This window comes from Dipodomys spectabilis, unplaced genomic scaffold (genome assembly GCF_019054845.1).
Source record: "Dipodomys spectabilis isolate Male_0828 unplaced genomic scaffold, ASM1905484v1 ptg000108l, whole genome shotgun sequence".
NCBI lineage: Eukaryota > Metazoa > Chordata > Mammalia > Rodentia > Heteromyidae > Dipodomys > Dipodomys spectabilis.
The window spans coordinates 936,670-956,828 of NW_024870785.1; the positions used below are offsets into that span (position 1 = coordinate 936,670).

The window sequence follows — 20,159 nt, forward strand, 5'->3', positions numbered from 1 at the left end:
TTGCCCTTTGCACGATGCTCTTCACTCTCCAGCGTGTGGGATCGTTGGTCTGTGAAACCACCCTGGGGTTGGATCTCAGTCTAGGTCCAGGTTGAAGAAGTCCACTTACAGTCTTCCATTCAACCCTGAGTAGCTTTTGCAAAGGCTACTACCGGGCTGATTTGCCCACTGGCATTTTCTGTGTTCCTCTGATAAGGAGTTTTAGAAGATGGTCTGCTTCCTGAGTCCTTGCAGCTAGCTCACCAATTTAGCCTCTTAGATGTTCTGTCTTAGCACTTAGACTAGGGTACCCCTCCCAGTGTTTCTAAAGCAATAAAATAAATGTAGAACAGTGGAAAAAAATAAATTTATTATATTCTGATAAGTGAGGAAGACCACTTTTCCTGGTGTCCATAGAGAAGCTAAGGAGCTTAAAGGAAGAGAACGAATCCAGGAACTCCTAAAACCACAAGGAAATGTGATCAATTAGACATCTCTGGCTAAAAGTGCAGATTTTCCTAAAGCGTATTACACAGGCTGTCTACAGCAGTGCCCACCGGCCAGCACAGTCTGTTGGCATGCCAGGCTTTATAGATATCCTGAGAACAAGGCAGAGTTCTTGCCCTTTAGATGCTTATTGCCTAGTGGGAAAACGCACAAGCTAGCACCACAGTTTTTAAATGAAGGCAGTAAGTCTTCAGGGTGTCAGAGGCTCTTGGAATATAGGAAAGAAACACCCAAGCCTGGAGATTGAAAGGAAGTCTTTTAAGGAGGTATGAGGGTGAACAAGGAGGAGTAAGGAGCTCCTGGGAAGGGGCGGCAAAGGCCTAGAGACCAGAGACTGTGGCCTTGTCTCCATCTCAGGAAGGTTAGAGGGAGGTGCTGCAGCGCAGCAGAGGCCAGATCACACGGCGCCTGGTGAAGCGGTTTGAGAGTGAGGAAGGGCGGGCTGTGAAGGGAAGCCAGCAACGTGGTGCCTGTGGAGAGAGGAAGCGCTGAAGGCTGCCTAAGACGTGCGTGCGTCTGGGGAGAAGGCAGGCCTGGGAAAGACACTTGGTCTCGGTCTCATCGGGCCTGAGATTCTGCCTTCTCAGCTTAGGTCCTCCATGAGGTAGCGCAGAGGAGCTTGTCAAAACCACACCAAACCTGCCCCTAGTAAATGCCGGCTCAGGTAAAGGAAGCAGCGCTTGGAAACGCTTTACAAATATAGTGGCGGCCACACTTGGGAGTCGCGAGGGGGCGTTACAGTGATGCCAGTGCCATGCGTTTTCAGCTGACAATGACAAGGGCGAGAAGATGTACCTCTTCCTTTGTTTGCAATATCCCTTAGGAAGCCGGGACCGAAAAGAGTGTCTTCCCCTTGCCTGAGCCACAAGACCTCCTTCTGGCCTCCCAGGTCAGGTTCGAAGACCTCGTGAAAGATTTAAGAAAGCTGAAGAGGCAACTGGAAGGTAACAGGAATTGTTTGTGCTACTGTGATAACTGCAAAGATGCGTTTTTAAGAAATGTGTTGGAGGACCGTTTATGTCAGGTGCGCGGAGCGCAGCAGGCCCGCCCCCTCTCTGGTCCGCTGCATGCCGTGTGGAGCTCGGCCTTGCCCCGAGCATCTGGTGGCACTGCGTGGATGTGCTGCTCTCTTTTAGGAAGGCTGGTTGTTTGTTTACTGTCTATGTCTTGTCATGCCTACAGTTTCTCACATTTCATAGGTATGGCTTTTTTAGTAATGGCACCAACTATTTTTTGGAACCATGCTGTTTTCTATTATCCTTATAACCACCAAATAAGGAGAAACTGTCTTAACTCCGTTTACAGATGAAAATAACAAGACTTAGAGAAATTGTATCATGCTGTCAATCAGAGGCATTGGACTAAACTGACAATTGGAGCAAATGCATTGTCTTATTTTGCTGCGTGTACACATGTGAATGCCTGCGCACATGCGCGCACACATATATGCACATGCATATGCACACATACACATATATCACTCATGTACACTAGCATCTTTATATATTTGGCTTCTGTATGGATGCAACCATAGACCCACAGTAAGCATTCTGTTACAGTTTCATTTACATTTTGAGTTACTCAAAATGTGATATTGCAAAAGCCCCTTTTTTTGCCTTTATTGAAAAGTAAAAGTATGTCTTGCTTGAGTAGGAATTTTCCTTTGGCGTCTCGGTCGTCTACTGTTTTTACTGTGGAGACATCTTCTTGTCCAGAAACATAAATACTCTCCTTGGAGCTTGTGTAACTCCAGCTGAAGATCGCTGTAGAGGATTTAGGGAGCGTGTTAATGTGGAAATGGAACCCTGTGTGCCAGAAGGGGTGTTGGAGGGAGCAAAGAATTTCAACCAGGAATAGTTTTACACTAAGACATAAAATAAACATTAAAAAATGTTTATTGTGAAAGAGTGGTCAGAACCCACGTTGTAGGCTAAGAGCAGCTTTGAAATGGAGGCAGAGCCGGACAGGTCCTTTCCCAGTGACGGGGAAAGCCATTTATTTTTACTTTGGGCATATAACTTGCTTCAGTCAGGAGAGTGGTTACAAGTGCATACTTTTACCTTGTAAATTACTTTTAGAGGAGTGTGTGTGTGGGTTTTCCCCCTGTTGATGCGGTTGGGAGAGTGGATTCATCCCACTGGGAGCTTTGTTCAGGACTATGACCTGTGAGCTTGGAGCCATTGTTTCCGTCTGTCACGGATAATGGACACTTTCGTCTGTATCTACACTGAGGAAGTTGATTCATATCACCATCAAGCAGCGTGAGCCGTCTCTGAGCCCTCTCAGTCCCTCTTCAGGCGGGACTAGGACCCAGGCCTGTCCCCCAGATGGTAGCAAGAGTCAGCAGCAAGGGCCAGTCCTGAGTGCTCAGCTCTCCCACTTCTTTGCTCCCTGGGAAGCCCATGGCCTGACCCCAGCGTAGACTTCTCAGGAGAAATGTGATCTCTTTTTGATCTTTCCCCTTCTCTTCCAGGCACTGGCCCCTCTGACATGCTAGTGAGTTGGATGATAAATAGACAGGGATAGAGAAGTCACTAGGAAGGGAGTCCGGGGAGTTGGGGGCAGCGGCTGCCGGCGTCTCCCGACGTTGGCCACTGAGGCCCTTCAGTCCACACACTGTCCTCAGCCAGCTTCAAGATCTGCAGAATCTTCTGGAGTTGGTGAAGCTGCCTCAGGACAAAAAAACAAACATCACCTTAGTTATTTCTCTCCTCTGAATCGAACAACTCCAAAAGACACAATTTACCACAAAAACAAATGGGGAATGCCGTCCCCACCCCACACACATTGACCATTTACACAAAAAATGCCCGCTAGTGCCAGTGTGTTTAACACATGAAAGGTGCCCAGGACGCATTGAAGGAAAGGCAGATGCTGGGCTCTCTAATGAATTTCTTTCCCCTTTAAATACCATCTGGCAAAATGGCCAGAATGCTGGCGGCCTTTCATCTCAGCTCTCCCACTCGGTCTCACCGCCGTCCCCACAGCCTTCGTGTGAGCCGCGATTGGATGTTTAATTGAAGAGGACATAATCTTCACACACACAGCAAAGATTTGATGAGGCCTTGAGGTTTATTGTAGCCATTAAAATGTTTTAGCTGTTGGCAAAACCCCAGAAAATGTCTAAAACCAAACCAGATGTGATTAGCAAATTTTAAGAAGCATCAGGCCCCAGCTTTCTAGGCAGGTTCCACCTCTTAGAAGAAAATATTTGGAGGGGCCGGGAAGGTGGCTCAGGGGTAGAGCGCTTGCCTCGCATGCATGAGGCCCTGGGTTCCATTCCTCAGCACCACATAAGCAAAAAGAAAAAGCCAGAAGTGGCGCTGTGGCTCTGTGGTAGAGCGCTCGCCTTGAGCTGAAGAGCTGAGGGACGGTGCCCAGGCCCAGAGTTCAGGCCCCATGACCAACAAAAAAAATAGCAAGAAAGAAAATATTCTGAGTAGTGTTCACCACACCTTTGCAGTGCAGTGTGCCTTTAGCCAAGAGTTGATGGTCATGCAGATGTCACCAGTAGGAGCAGAATAAGCATCTTTCAGAAAGGTGAGAACTTTGAATAACATTTTAATACAAGGGTGTCATTAGTAGCATTCCTGGAATTTGTGTGGGATTACACACGCACACATATAGAATGTCCTCTGGCTTTTACAATTACTCCAAGAAGACTATATTATTTTGATCTCTCACAAGATAAGGATGCTGAAGCTTGTGGTGCTCACGCAGCTAAACCAGGGTTTCATAGGTGATAACGTTGCCATGTTTTGAAACTAGATATCACTAGGGAATATATTCAGCACCGTGACATATTTTCCTCTGGCCTGGAAGCCTTTAGTTGTATCAGAGATCAAACTGAAAGCTATGTTCACAGCATACAGCTCTGTGAACAATAGGTAAGCAAGGTAGCTGTGTGTGGGTACACCCCCCAGAAAGGCAAACGTCCCATTCTAGATCAGGTAAAGATACAGGAATAAACTTACTTGGAGTTGAGGATGGACTGAGGTTATACAGGGTGGATGAGCAAATAGACAAATGTTCTATGGATTCAGAACTCGGGCTTTGGAGTCTGATATGTGCCACAGTTTGGGGAAAGAATGATCTCGATAAATGGTATAACCATAAACTACATTTATCCTCCAGGGCTAGAGGGATATCTCAGAGGCACTCGTGGCATATGTGAGGCCCTGTATTCAATCCTCAACATCAAAGTGATCAATAAAATACTCACGTATTTTAACGGGACAGGATGGCACCTGCATCATTTCATAGGAAATAATGGATGCGTGGGGCCTTGTTGGCAGAAGCCGCACAAAGACAATTAGTAGTAGGAAAGTACGCAGCCTGTGCAGCTGGCCCTGCCGTGGAGAGGCCTAGCAGGCCGTGATGGACGGAGGCTGTAGACCTCCCGGACTACCTGTGCTCCTTCTCCACACCGCGAAGAGCAGAACCAAGTACCGCATGCGGTGAACTCACCGCAGACTTTCTTTTCTCTACACCCCTTAATCACACAACGTTTCCCCTGGACTGACTGTCGTAAGGAGTGGTTGGGAAATCACCAACAGCAGCGGTAGTTTCTTCTTAACCTTGATCTTGTTTGCTAGCCAGATACTCTTACCCATCCATATGTGTGGGGAGGGAAGTCAAGGCCCCTAAAGATGCCCAAACCCAAGCCTCTAAAGTCTCTGGCTATGCTGCCTTCCATAGAAAAGAGAAATTGTGTTGCTGTTGACATGGGAAGGTTATTCTTGGAGGATTACTCAGTGGGACTAATGTAATCACAGGGATCTTTAGCATAAAGCTTTGAAAGCCCTTCAGCTTTCCCTGTTTGGGATTTAACTACAGAAGAACGGTGAAGGAAATGTAATGTTACTGGCTTCGAATGTGGAGGAAGTGAGAAATGAGCCAGGGAGAGGGGCAAGCTTGCGCGACTAGAAAAGGCAGACCAGAGCCTGCCTGCCCTGCACAGGAAGGAGCATGGCCTGGCAGCATCGGGCCCTTAGCCCAGCCAGCTTTGTGTTAGTTTGACATCTAGCAAATAGACCTGCAAGATACATTTGTGTTGTTTTAAGCCACTTACATCCCATTCATTTGTTATACTAGTAGTAGGAAACTAACACCCTGTGGAACAATCTGACTGTGCTTTTACACCAACCCCACCCTCAACACGCACGTGTGGGCACACCACTCAGCCTTCCTTGCAAAGGTAGACGAGAGTTCCCTGGTAGCGGCACTCACCAATATCAAGTGACGTGAAAATTGTTGCCAGAGACAAGCCTGTGAGCAAGTAAGCCTGGAAGGGCTCTGCGTTCAGATCACCATGGGGATTCCCAGTGATAGCTTAGTAAGGTTCCCCAGAAGTATGTTAGTTAATAATCAACACAAAGAAGGTTGGCCCTTTCAAAACAGCATCTGTCAATGGGAAGAATGAAACTGATTTTATTTTCTTGCGTTGAATACTTAGTAGTATTTAACAGACTACATTATGTGAAGCACAGCTTACAAAAATGGATACTGATATTGCTGTCAGTTTTAGAAGTTGTTAGCTACGTAGTCAGACTGGATGATCTCTAGAAGCTGAGGGGAATCGCTGGCATTGGCTCTTGGTCTCTGTCCATCCTTTCTTGGTTGTACTGCTCTGGCCAGGGCTGACGATTAAAACTTGGTTTAAAAACACAAAAGTCAACTCTCAATTGTAGCTAGACAGATTACTGAGATTAAGGATTGGGCATAGTTTTGAAAAAGTTAATAATGTATTCTTTCTTGCATTAACTTATGGAGTCAGCTGAACGACTTCCGCATTGGGAACCTTCCTTGTTTAAAACCAGTTGGTAAACAGTAAACTAGCTGTTGTCTGCCCTGCGAGGTGGCGCCGTGCGTCTTCGCAGGGGGCTCGTTGTGCTCAGGGAGGTGAGACGAGTGGGCTGCTGAGTCGGAGGCCAGGCCTGCCGGAAGGAAGCTGTCCGCAGGAGAGCTGGCGGCTCAGAAACCAAGGCAGAAGCAAGACCACGCAGCACCTTGACCGTGACCTCACTGGCTGTGTTCCCGTTTCGATTTGGGGCATTGCACTTTCCTTCCCTCCTCTCTGCCCTGCGGTTGATGAAGAGTAGACTGAGGGAGGGAGGTAATTGTAAATGTCTGAATGTGTGTCCCTCTGAGAGCAGAAGGACCCTCTCTCCCTGCTCCTCTGCCGGCTGCTCCAGTGCAAGCGTGGCCTCAGCCTTCACTCTTGGCCCTGGAGGCTCTTCAGCAGAAATCATGTATCCAGAGGTCCACGCTTCGATGTGAGGATGGCCCTTGGCAGCCTGTGCCAGCCCGCACCACGGAGCCTGAAACACAATTTGAGACAAGTGACCTCTTGATACTGTCAAACAGAGAACTGAAGGCTCTTCCTCGCTCCTGGAGAGGCCCCCTGGCTCTGTAGGACTGATAACTGCCACCACCTGGTGTAAGCAAGTGGCTTTCTCCTCATGAGAGGGAGGAGGGGAGAGGAGAGCAGAGAGGGAGAGAGAGAAGGAGATAGGGAACAGAAACACCGCTTCAAGTGAGTGAATGTTTTGTTTATATGCTTATTTGAACATGGCCCCCGAACAGTCTGACTCAGGAAAAAATGGTTCTTTAGAGAAAGACGGTTGGTTGAGCACTCATGTAGGATTAGTAAAGAGGTCTTTAAAACTCAACAGCACAGGAGGGAATGGGGCTTATGGCAGGGTGCTTGCCTAGCACGCATGAAACCCTGGGCTCGATTCCTCAGCACCACACACACAGAAAAGGCCAGAAATAGCGCTGTGGCTCAAATGGTAGAGTGCTGGTCTTGAGCAAAAGAAGCTCAGGGACAGTGCCCTGGCCCTGAGTTCAAGCCCCAGGACTGGCCAAAAAAAACAACAACAACAACAAAAACGTCAACAGCACAGACAATGAGAGAGAACCACAAAATTTCCAAAGCTTGAAAAACAAATGGTCAAGTGGTACATGGTTTAACAAACAAGAAATCTCAACTGCAATTCAGAAGGGGAGAAGAACAGAAAATAATCCATACATACCACAAACCTCTGCAGTAATTTATACCTAAGTACAAATGTACAAGATTCATCCATAAAAGTAATGAAGTCATTCAAGAGAATCTTCTCAAATGATTGAAATGATTTCCTAATTTTAAAATGTCCAAATGGGTCTTGGTGTGAGGGAATGAAGCGGATGCCTGCTATTATTAGAGCATTTCAGACTTCTTAGGAAGGAAGAGAAATTTCCCACTTCTATAAGAGGACCTAGGGACAGATTTCACCCAGAGCAAAAGAGGCAGAATGACTTCAGACTTTCCAACAGCATCATTGAGAGCTATAAATGGATTTGAATTTAGAGAGGAGCATTAGTCCCAGTTCAGACTCTGAATCCACCATATCAGATTTGGGGGCAGATTAGAGCATTTTAAATGTAGATTCTCAAAACCTGATCTCCCTATACTCACCAAGGTGCTTCTGGAGAATACATTGCGGCGTTAAGAGGGAAGACACTGGTCACAGGAAATTAGAAGTCTAAGACAGAAGACAAGAGTGAGTCCCCAGAAGGGCTGGCAGGCTGGGAGAGAAAAGATTTCAGGTTAGATTAGGTAAAAAGAAACCACAGAGAAGACTGTTCAGAAATACTCGGTTTCCACCTCTGATGAACCTGGGTGTCAAGAGAGCCACAGAGATTCACCAACTAAACATGAAGAAAATGAAAATATAATCTGTTCTGAGGCAGGTAGGTAGATTGTTGAGAGTGCTACCTATTTACAGTACATGAAGAGGAAAATCAGGTAGCAACTTATTAGAGACGCGCATGAACTTGGAAGATGGAAACGTTAGCTTTGCCAATGCGATTGCCGGTGGTGGAGGGAGTCAGTAAGCCGCTGTCTGTGGGGTGTACGGAAAGCATTTATTCCTTAGCCCACGTGACTATGTAAGTTTGATGAATACACCTCAAGAAGGTAAACACATAACGTCACTTGTGACAGGCAGTTTGCTGAAGTTCAGGCGGCACAGGCTGGTGTGTGGAGAGTAGTGCTGGGCCGGGATTGAAGAGACTCGGGTGTAAGGTTTAGTTCTGCCACTTTCCACGCGACGAGCCATGCTGCCTTGACAAACCATTCAGCCTCTGAGACGCTCATGGGGGCAGTGGAACCATCACACCGCTCTGCTCTGCCCACGTCAGAGAGCTCTGGAAGGCCCAGCTAGGACGGTGTGTGGGGAGATGCCTCTGGCACTGCAGCTGGTACTTACAGTCACTCCTAAGCCATACAGTGTGCAGTTTGTTCAGTGCATGCTGGTGCGTCCTAGGAGGGCGAATTGATCCATTAGGACAGCCCTGGCTCATGTATATCACCTTTTGGGAAACTCCAGAAGACACAGCCTGAATGATTATTGACCATGCCTGATTTACCAGCTCGGCTCCTCCTCCTCAGTCCATTTGTCCATGGCAGTAGTTTACTAAGTCTGAACTCTGGTATGAGATTGGATACATTACCCAGAGTCCAGGCCACGTTGCCATGGCTTTAAAAATATTTAGTCTTGCAAGCAGAGTTTTAGAAATAATTTTTCAATGTGATTTATTTTTGCAACATGGTTTCAACCAAACAGACGTGGGGACTGGGCTGAGTGTTTCAGAAGGGCTGTGGAGCAGCGTGGCGGCTCCTGACGCAGGGATTCAGCAGCGTGCCCTGTGGTGGGTAAAGGTCACACGTTCCCAAATGGGATGCCTTCAAAGACAAATTGTACAGAGAGGAGGGAGAATGCGGAAACTGAAATTTGATTCACCCGCGTAATTAATGGAAGAAGTTTGTGTTTCCCTTTGAAGCCGTGGCTGCGACATCGCTGTGTGGGAGGATGAGTTACGCTGTCCCGGTTTCCCCCGAGTTTGCCCTCTGTTCTCACCCATTATTTATAAGCCAGCATGGCTAGCAGGATTTATTGTGTTTGTTTTAGTTGTTAATAAACAACATAAAATCTTGAACCAATCTTGAACTGCTATTTTGGGAGTCAGAAGTTCTGAATTCAAATCCTTGCTTCACAAGTTGTATAACCCTCGGCGGGTCATAAAACATTAAGGGCCTTGGTGCCTGTCTCGCTGCGGTTTTGACTGGGGTGTGTTAACCTGTGGGACGTCAGGGCTTCGTGCCCACACGTAAGATCCTGTGTCACATGCACCTCTCTGACACTGTCTTACCAAGACTGCTCCATAGACTTAGTCATCAGAATAACTAAAACCTCAGGGAGCTCTGAGTACTCACAGGCAGAGCATGCAGATAGAGATCTATTCTTGAGTTAGTCTGTGCCTTAAATATTCTTTGATACCACTTAGCAATACTCTTTGTAGTGATCTTTGTATCGAGCTCCGTTTTTAATGAAAAGGATGGCTCCAGTCAGGAGTCACAGAAAGTGATCCTTTAATCCCTTAATCTGTTCATCTGAATCCGTTTACATATAGCGGCTTCTGTCTTTCCGTGTCCCCATTTAAAACAAGGAGGAACTTCACGTGGTGGCATCTGGAGGTTTGGGGCCACGTTGGCTGTGTTTCTTACAGTTTTTTTTGTTTTTGTTTGTTTGTTTTTTTGGTCTGGTCGTGGGGCCTGAACTCTAGGCCTGGGCGCTGTCCCTCAGCTCTTCAGCTCAAGGCTAGTGCTCTACCACTTGAGCTACAGTGCCACTTCCAGCTTTTTTTTTTTTTTTCTGCTTATGTGGTGCTGAGGAATCGAACCCAGGGCCTCATGCATGCAAGGCAAGCGCTCTACCACTGAGCCACCTTCCCAGCCCCCCACATTTTTTATTTGAGACAAGTTCCCACTATGTTGTGTGGGCTGGCTGCGCACCTCCCAAGGAATGGGATCACGGCCACCATGCGTGGCTGGTCCCCACACTGATAAAGGCAGGAGGCAAAGTAAGACAGGTCGGGGGACACTCCTGGGTTCAGATTTGTCTCAGCTCCTTACAGTCGGTGCACCGTCCTCACCCTCACCTCAAACCTCTCGGGGAGACCTCAGCTTGAGAGAACCAGAGACACAAGAGGCCAGCCGAGGCCCTGGGCACTTCAGATCCCTTGAGGATGACTTTCTTTTAGCCAGACGGAGATTGGAATAGTCTTGAGAATCAGCACGGAGATAAACAGCAATACATTGACACCCGAGTGGACATCCAGACATCACAGAGACAGTAACTTCCTCTTTCCTGACCCAAGGAAAATCTGTAAGGGCTAACATTCTGACTCCACCCCTTTGTGTTCTTAAATTGTTTTTCTGAACTGTGGTCATTAAAAACAGCATCAGATCTCTGAGTATTAAGAAAAAAAGTTTGACTAGGAGGAGGACCTTGCTTGACCTTTTCTCTCAGTTTATTTTCTCAGCAAATATTTATTCTAAGCACTGAGTTAACTGCTAATTTTAAATAAACTCCCTGAAATATCAAGTCATTTATGAACACATTTTGAGAGCAAGCATTACCCTCATTCTGTAGGGGAGAAGTTTATCCCTCCTTAGGTTTCCCATTTTTCTTTCGCTAGCAACGGGGAAGCAAACTGTCCTTAAGAGTTCTGGTGAAACTTGCCAGTCTCCTAGTGATGGAAAGTGTGCGGTCCGCCCTTTAGCTGCTCCATACAGTCCCCAGAGTGTGTACAGAGCCCTTCCAGATTTCCACCTCACCAGGAGGATGAGCAAGTGTTTGCTGCACTATACGCTTGAGGACTTACAAATGCCTACCTGTGTTTTTCAACCCAAGACTTACCTCCCTCCCTCCCAGCCCGACATGGAATGTTTTAAGCTGGGGTAAGTCTGATGTGTACTTGTGCATCCCCTCCCCTCTCTAAAGCCATCACAGTACCCTGAGTCGTGACCAGTGTCCCGATCACGGGCAGGATGGGGCAGAAATGACACGGCTCACTGATCCGCTCGGGATAAGTAATGGGGCACTGTTGCCCAGTCCCATCACAAATCCCTGACTCAGCTGGAAGCCCAGGCCAGGAGGTGGCTTAACTGATCTCCTCCCTTGCTTTTGAATTTTGTAGGCTCGTTAGCGTCAGGGCTGAAAATGCCGGTGCTGGATAGGTGTGGTAGTTGGTTGTTAGAGGACCCCATCTGTCCTCACTTCGGCTCCTGTTCTTCCCAGCATGTCCCCCTTTTTTTTGTCCCTCCTAACACAGTGAGACTGTGCAGCCAGGGGACTGTCTCCCAAGTCACCTTCTCTGAGCAGACAGGCCCGGGACACAGGCCCCAGGGACTGCCGGACCAGCACCTGTGCCATAACTCAGGAGTCCGGTGGATCCATGATGGGAGAGCATGGCTTTAAATAGCTGAGGTTCCGTGAATACAAGCGAGACCACTGGCCACTCTGCACACTCTGAACTATTTTTGATCCCCAGTGTGATTTTTGAACACATCCTTAAGAAATCCTGACTCCCCACAAGCGGACAATACAACCCTCTTTATATGAAGCCTTGTTTATAAGCTGCGATTCTCCCGACAGATTTACAAGTGTCTGTGGAGTTTTAAAGACGATTGCTTAACAGTCATGAAGTGAGACACATAGGGCTGTGTAAATATTTTAGCTGGAATAGGGGATTTTTCACACACAAAAAAGTCTGAGCCAAATACTGCATTAAATCTGAAGACAGTGGCAAGCTGATGAGCAGCGGTTGCCAGCGATTCCTGGAGCCAGCCCTGGGTCCCAGAACCCATCCGCCAGTTCAGGTTGTGTATTTTAAAATAACTTTCCATGGCTTTTTTTTTTTCCTTTTTCCTTCCTGCTTTTCCATCCCTTACTTCATTATGGCCTATTTAGGTATACGTTCTTTCCAGAGCAGAAAATGACAATGGATGTGACTAACGAGGAGGCCCGGACCGAGGATCCGGGCCCAGAGGTCACCGCAGTGTGGGAGGGTTGCCGCTGTCCAGGCTGGGCTGGGCGGAGGCGGCCGCCTGTTCTAATGAGCTTGTAGGTCTTCATCATCGGCCTTTTCGTCACGGGCAGTTGGCCTGCAAGAAGGCATGTAGGGCTCACCTCAGTGTCGGGTGCCTCTTAATGAGCTCCTTGAGTCATAAAGACAAGTCCATTGCCTTTGCTTCCAAGGTGTGTGTGTGTGTGTGTGTGAGATAGAGAGAGAGATTCTACCATTTAGCGCCCATAAAAACTGTCACAGATAAGCTTTTTAACTCGAGAGGAAGAGCTGACGCGACTTTCCTGTGGCGAGACCATTCCCGACGTGGGCCGTGAGGGCGGCCCCTGGAGAGCACCCTGCCCTCCAGAGCTGTGCTCGGCTGCGGTCAGCCGGCGCCCAGTCTGGGCCCTGCGGCGCTCACGGTCATTGCGCTCACTCCTGGATGCGGCGCTCCATTACTGTCCCAGCACGCACCTGACCCGCCTGCGTCTGATCCTCACAAACGGCTCGACGCTGGCCAGCAAGTCCCAGCATCTGAAAATCATGTGCTTACAACTGTGTACTTCGGGAATCTGAATATATGAAGCTCCGTTGGCACCAGCAGCATAACTTACACTTGAATACCACTGGTTCAGGCCCTTCCTGAGTACCCCTGTTCTTCCATGGCTTCCCAAAGCAGACTTAGAACTAAATCGATGGTAAACGATTCATGAGTTCTTTCCCTATGTTTTCTTTTTCAAGATATATGCATAGGGGTGTGTGTACATTTCTCATAAGGTCTTTTACTGTCTTTAGTTCAAAGGAAGGCTCTGAAGGGGCACTTGTCACAGGGACCAACACAAGGAATAGTTTGGAGTAGATGGCCTGACCGCTTAACACAATGAATCAAGTCCTTCCCAATCCATCTCATGCAGGCCTAGTCACGGGTGGGTGATTAATGAATAGTTTTCATGCTAATGTCTCGCAGACCAAAGCTGCACCCATCTCTGTGGAAACTCTGAGTCAGCGGATTGATAGGAGGCTCCTCTCCACAGTGCTCTGGACGATACCGTGCAAAGGCTGGAGCCAAGGGCCCGGCTCTGCAAGTGCTTCCAAACGTCCTGAAGCATCCTGGCGTGTCCTCACTTAGCCTTGTCACTTCTGCTTAAGTTTTTCATGGAGCGTACACACAACCACGGAGCGTAAGGTGCCCTGGCCCTCTGGCGGCCCCTCCGCAGGATGAATCAGAGTCATGGGTTCCCCCGGGTCCAGGCTTCCTGGTGGGTTTATTTTTGCACAGCATTCCTCTGGGCCCAGGTTCTTCTCCCTGGGGGCTGGGCCTCTTCAGCTCTTAGTCAGAATAGCCCTTGGGATTATCTTGTGTAGAATGACGCGGTGACATGGATGTTCTGTTGGCTTTCTTGAGGGAGTGAAAGACATGCTCACCAAGGAAACAATCTCTTGCTGTTTAGACCTTTAGCCTTTGAGAGAGGGAGAACTGGAGTAGCTTTCAGGCATGCCTGCAACTCCATCCCCATGTTGCTGCTCTTTCTACAGCTTCGTGTTGTCATCCTCCCCCTCCTCCTCTTCCTCCCCCTCCTCCCCCTCCTCCCCCTCCTCCCCCTCCTCCCCCTCTCCCTCCTCCCCCCTCCTCCTCCTCTCCCTCCTCCTTCTCCCCCCCTCCTCCTCCCCCTCCTCCTCCCCCTTCCTCCTCCTCTACCCCTCCTCCCCCTCTTCCCCCTCTCCCTCCTCCCCCCTCCTCCTCCTCCTCCCCCTCCTCCCCCTCCTCCTCCTCCCCCTCCTCCCCCTCCTCCCCCTCTCCCTCCTCCCCCCTCCTCCTCCTCCTCCTCCTCCCCCTCCTCCCCCCCTCCTCCCCCTCCTCCTCCCCCCTCCTCCTCCTCCCCCTCCTCCTCCCCCCCTCCTCCTTCTCCCCCCCTCCTCCTCCCCCTCCTCCTCCCCCCTCCTCCTCCTCCTCCCCCTCCTCCTCCTTCTCTTCCTCCCCCTCCTCCCCTCCTCCCCCTCCTCCTTCTCCCCCTCCTCCTTCTCCCCCTCCTCCTCCTCCCCCCCTCCTCCCCCTCCTCCTCCTCCCCCTCCTCCTCCTCCTCTCTCTCCTCCTCCTCTTTGGCAGTTCTAGAGTTTGAACTCAGGCAGGCATTGTGCTAAGACACCTCCAGTCCTTTTTGCACTTGTTATTTTTGAGACAGACTCATACTTTCCTAGGCGTATGTCTGGGGACCTCAGTCCACCTGTTAAAGGCTTTCATTGTAACTGGGATGGCAGGCACACCTACCACGCCCAGCTTCTCAGTGAGATGGAGGCTCTCAGGCTTTCTGGCCCACGCTGGTGTAAAGCCATGATCCCTTCCACATTGTAGCGTCCTGTATAACTAGGTTTATAGGCATGAACCACTGGGTGCTAGCTGGGAGGGTTGGCATTGGGGATAAAACACAAGGCCTCTTCTTCCTAGACTGGTGCTCTTCCACTTGAGCCATACTCGAAGTCCCTAACGTCTTACACACATGGCAATAAAGTCTTTCCACACTTGGCTCATCCTCTCCAACTTGACTTCTTCCTTCCATCCCGACCGCCACGTGCACGAATCCCGGAGCTCTCACGTCCTGCACCTGTGTTGCTCCCTCCCCTCCTCTCCTTCCCTGTGGGGCTTTGCTCTGCACCCTGCCCTGCATTCCTTGCCTCGCAGTTCTATTGCTGTCCCTTGAGACACCAGTTTTGTCGGTGGCTCCCTAGTGTGTATCTCTAGCCAAGCCCCTGAGTCCCGAACTTTTCACACCTCAAGTTGCGTCTGAGCAGGATCATGCAATGTGATGATACAGGGTGAGAAGTACAGAAGTAGTCCATGTGTTTGCACGCAGTTTAAATAACTGGATCGCTGTGCTCATAACCCACGTGGGGCGAAAGAGGTGGGCTTCTGACCCACTTCCTCTCGTGTCCAAGTGCAGGGCTCTTCCTCCCATTCTCTTCCCTGTCTTATTCTCGCCACCTGGTTCGATTCATGCCACACTGAAAACACTTAGCAGATATTTATCAAATTGGTGTGACAATTAAACACTTAACAGAGAGCTCCTTTATAACGAACTCCGTAAGCAAGCAGTCTCGCCCCACACGACCCAGCGTCCCCTTGCGTCTCCCCGCCTTAGCAGTCTAGAGATGGGGCAGCAGACGTGTTAGTGTGTGGGCTGCAGGCCCTGCTGTGAGCCCTGGAGCCTGAGGGCTGGGGCAGCACAAGGATCTCGCGCAAGTGAGGAATAAATTTCAGAACTGGCCCAGACCCACAGGGCAGTGGAGTAGGAATCCCTAATCAGAAAGGAAAGCAGATAGCCTGGATGAGCTGTATCTGGCTTCACAAGGCCCTAGGTGCGATTCCAGCACCATAAAAGAAAAAAAGTACTGAGACTTAACCCAGGCTTATCTAATGTACTCTGTCTTTATTCTCAATCATTCCCATGTTTGTTTGATCTGTTACAGTGCTTAGACATGTACTAGATTTCAATTAGCTATATATGGCCCTTGCTGCTACATCCTCCTAACTCACTCTTGGTTTTAGCATTGCTCTGTATTCTTAGTGGTTGAGAAAAAAAATACTAACCATTCATGACCTTAACTTGATTCTGAAACCTTAATATGCTCAAGACCATATCTTCCTACTGGAAGGATTCACAAATGCTTAATCCTTAAGTGGTAATTCCCTTGATTAAGCGTTATCTTTGTTATTTTATCTCTCACAGTGATGACGATTAGCCACTCCTCTAGAAGCTGGCATCTTTAATACTCAAAGCATAATTGAACAAAGCCGGAGTGGCTTTGGCTTCCGACACCGGAGTCCTAGCCCAGCCATGTCTGGGCACCCTTGGTGGTCTTGCGACATTGAAAGGAGTCTTCTGGTTGGACAATGAATGGCATTAGCAGATTTGTGCTGACCTCTCTCTTTTTTACACTGCCAGTCTCCAGTGTCATCATTAGTTAGTCTTAGGTCTCCTATTTGTCTGCTAAGGAGCATCTCAGATAAGCCAAGTTAATAAATTAGAGCGGGTGATGCACTGGCCACTGGACCGGTCAGGGGGCAGCTGTCTCCTTTGATCCTGTGGAGTTTCATCCTAACAGCCGTGGTCAGGCAGCGTGGGAGTCCTGGCTGTGGGGGGCAGAGAGGACCGCCAAGCTCATTTGTGCTGGCTTCAGTTTCTCCCTGCACGGCCCTGAAGCTCAGAGCCTCCCCTTCCCCAAGGAGCTTTCCTGCTTCCCACAGTGAGTCCTCCCAGTGGGTGAGGATTCCAGCAAGCAAATGAGAGTCAGACTGGAACACTGGAACACCTGCAAAATTAGAGGCCTCTGAGCTCCAGAACAGGCCTCCGCCTCTGCTCTCCCGTCCCTGCTGTCCCGGCTGGTTCTCCTAAATCATAACCGCCCTTGGAAGCCTGCGTGCACGTGTCGAGCACCCTACAAAACGCTCTGTGCGCATCATCTCATTTAATTCTCTTGCTGTACCTGGGGTGGAGGTTCTCATTTTACAAATGAAAATGAAGCCCGGTTGATGGTAGGCAGGTCTTGATCCAAGCACAAACCTCCGGCCCCATAAAACAATGGACATCCCCTAAGCTTGCTCAACATGTCCAGGAGGAGAGAAAGAGAGAGGAGGCTTTGCTTTGCCACGGGGGAAACACGCTGAGACATAAGCTTTGCGTTAGCCGCAGAGATGTAACCTCGAGAATTCTCGCAGCTTCTGTCATATCCTGTGTCTGAGTTTCAGGCAGGGCCCATATTACTTGTGTTCATGAACAACGGTTTCACTGCAGCTAATGGAGTTTGAATGCAGATGAGAGTTCAGGAATCAAAAGGACTAACCATTTATAGCATGTGAGATTTTAACTTTTAAATATAGCAACATGTGTCTTCAGAGAGAGCTGGAAATCACGAGAAACGTCTGTCACCCTGAAAGTCCCTTTACATTTCTGAAATGCATTGCCTGCAGGTTTACAAATTCCTCCAGAATCTCTGTTTCTCTAGTTTGTGGACCAGGTGGCATGGTTTCCATGGGGTGGAAATCCTATGTGATTTCCGTCTTTCAGGCATTTCCAGCCATAGTCAGAGGGCAGCACGGATCACAACTGGGCTCTGGACTCTGAGAAATGAAGGCTTTCTTGCCGTGGCATTTTTGCAGACGGTCTGAACACAGAGAACACTGGGGAGACACCTGGGCCCGGGTTTACTCTCCCCTGTGATGGTGAACTCTGGGTTATTATGGACTCCATGTAGACAAGTTAGAACCATTCCATTTGAGGCAACCTGAGGATCAAAAAAGCAATGCTACAACTTCCATATAGCCTACCTGAATCCGACCACACAACATTACTTCACCTGTTAGTGAGGGAAGACCGGAAGGCAGAAGAGAGGGAGGGAAGCGTGAAGAGGAGCCTGTCCCCGTGTTAGAGACCAGGCCCGATGAAAATGTTCCCCTCCCTGAGGAGCCAACCCGAGTGCCTGGGAACGCTGTGTCTTCCTCAGTCTCTGTGTTTGGAATAAAGGGCCAGGTCCCTTCATTCCCTGGAAGTAGTCATTACTAGATTTGTTCATCTCTTTATTTTGGAGGAACCAAAAGGCAGAATACTTTGCCTGTCCTAAGTCAGAGATGTTTCTTGATCTCCATGAGGGAAGCCCATTCCTAAAGAGAGGTGTCCAATGTGCTAATTATCTCCCCCCTAGCGTTCAGGTAATCAGTGACTGACAAGGACTCTGCCCAGTTGATACCCAGTGCGTGCACAGTGCCTGGCACAGTGCAGGAGCTCAGCAAACCTGTTCTTGCACAAGTCTAACTCACGCTTCTCTTCGCAGCATGTGAGCAACAGATGGTGGTGGTGTGCAAGGAGTCTCCAAAGGAGTTCCTGCAGCCGTTCAAGAGCAGACTGGAAGAGTTCTTCCAGAAAGGTAAGCGTCTCCTCCGGCACCCCACCCTCCACGCCAAGGTTGCTGCCCCTTGTATCCTGGCTGACACAAGGATTGCCTCTTCCGTGGTGGTCACACCCCTGGTGTGGGTAGAGTTGTATAACGCCACCTCTCAACTCTGACTTGATCTGTTACATCCATTGATTTAGTGTACATTTGTGAAGGATGGACCTTTGGCCTCCCGCTGGGGCTCCCAGAGACCCCAGTGCATGTTAACTGACAAACGGCGTCTGTGGAAGGCCTGGGAATGCTGGCTGATCAGGGTTAGTGAACGTGCAGGTTTTAATGTATTTTAGTTTGTTTCTTCATTTCTCAAATTCAACTTGAGGTGGGAAAGAAAACCGGTGTGGGGCATTTGGAGGCAATTTTTTTTCTTTACTAGAAAGCCAGAGGAAAGGGATGTAGGAGTCTTTAGGGATATCTCTACATGCTGTTTCTATTACTGAGGAAGGCCACAGGATACCACACCATCAACAAGACTGTTCAGTGGGGTGAATCCACAAAGTATGGCCAAACCACTCTGGGAATTAGCAGGGCAATTCTCAGTCCATGAGTCAGAGGAGTTCTATCCCAGCTGCTGGCTTGCTACAGACCACTTTTTCCTCCTCCAAGAGCTGTTTACGTGGAAGAGGAAGTCAGAGCTCCGGCCATTGCTGAGCCCCTGTGTGGCGGGAGGAACACCAACCAGCTCAGTACCCTCCCAGGGCACAGTGGGAGCCGTGGGACTATAGCTCGGCAGGTGCTACACGAGGCTCATTTAAGTAAATGCATCACTCTGTGAGAACACCAGCAGATATAGCCTGAAAGCATGAAGTGCTTCTCTTTGCTAAGACTTAACTCATGGTGCCTCCTTCTGACCTCTGAAGCCCTTGTGCGCTTGGGTTCCATTTTCACGTTTAAGTGCTGCCGTTCTGTATCTGGAGAATGCTGCAGTGTGTGTGTGTGTGCGCGCCGGGGTGGTTCAGTCCTCTCGGTCCTGGCTGCTGATGAGGAATTCTCACCAGATAGGTTAGGAAGGGCGTTCCAGGACAGAGAGAAACTGCATGTCTCAGAAGAATAAAAGACGCGGGCAATGCCAGGGCATGATGCAGCCAGGACCTGGGGCTTACGGAAGAACCCGAGACCAAAAAGGAGAACTTGCTACAGGATCCGCTACAGGATCCGCTACAGGATCTGCACTGGACTGTGGACAACAGATAATACGTAAAAAGTCTGTATGGGACAGGCACGGCGAAGCTGGGCTTCTTGTTTAGCTGTGTGGGTTGTGGGGTGGGCTTCTTGCCTTTGGTTATTAAGATGATCATAGTTCACAATAACCTGAAGAGAACTGGGGTAACAGAGCTTGGGGGAAGCGGTAAGACACAAGAAAGGAAGGCACAGTGCATAACAAGACTGGGCTGTGTGGCTGGATCACAGGTATACGGCGAGGAAGGAGGAACCAACAGCTTCCTATTTTGCTGGGTAACTGGACAGATGTTAATAAGAAAGAGTTTGTGAGGGGCGGGGAGGCGAGGTCAACTTGGAGAGCGTTCGCTTTGATCCAGATGAGACCCGTAGGTCAAGGTGTTGGGCTCACAGAACAAAGCTGATGAGACTTCAGAAGCAGCCGTTTAGGTCATAGGAATGAGTGCTATGGTCCAAAGAAAGGGCATGGAACAAGAAGATTCTGGAGCCTCACAAGAGTGGAGCCCATGGAAAGGTATCTCTAGAGTGGAGCCTTTATAGAGTGTTTAACAAGAAAGCCAGCTTCCTGGGGGGAGGGGTCCCTCACTCACGGGGTCCTAGGCAATGGCGTGCGTTGAGCCGGAGGAGTCATTTGCACTGTGCTTTAGTTGACTCAT

At 49.1% G+C, this 20,159-nt stretch overlaps 1 protein-coding gene across 1 annotated transcript in view; it reads left to right on the forward strand.

Annotated features, from left to right (window-relative positions):
• Positions 1-20,159, forward strand: part of Fmn1 (formin 1) — a 219,472-nt gene that overhangs the window by 148,899 nt on the left and 50,414 nt on the right. Inside the window, exons 11-12 of the mRNA XM_042687827.1 lie at positions 1,310-1,430; positions 18,208-18,300. Coding sequence (XP_042543761.1) covers positions 1,310-1,430; positions 18,208-18,300 — 214 coding nt within the window. The remainder of the gene's footprint in view (positions 1-1,309; positions 1,431-18,207; positions 18,301-20,159) is intronic.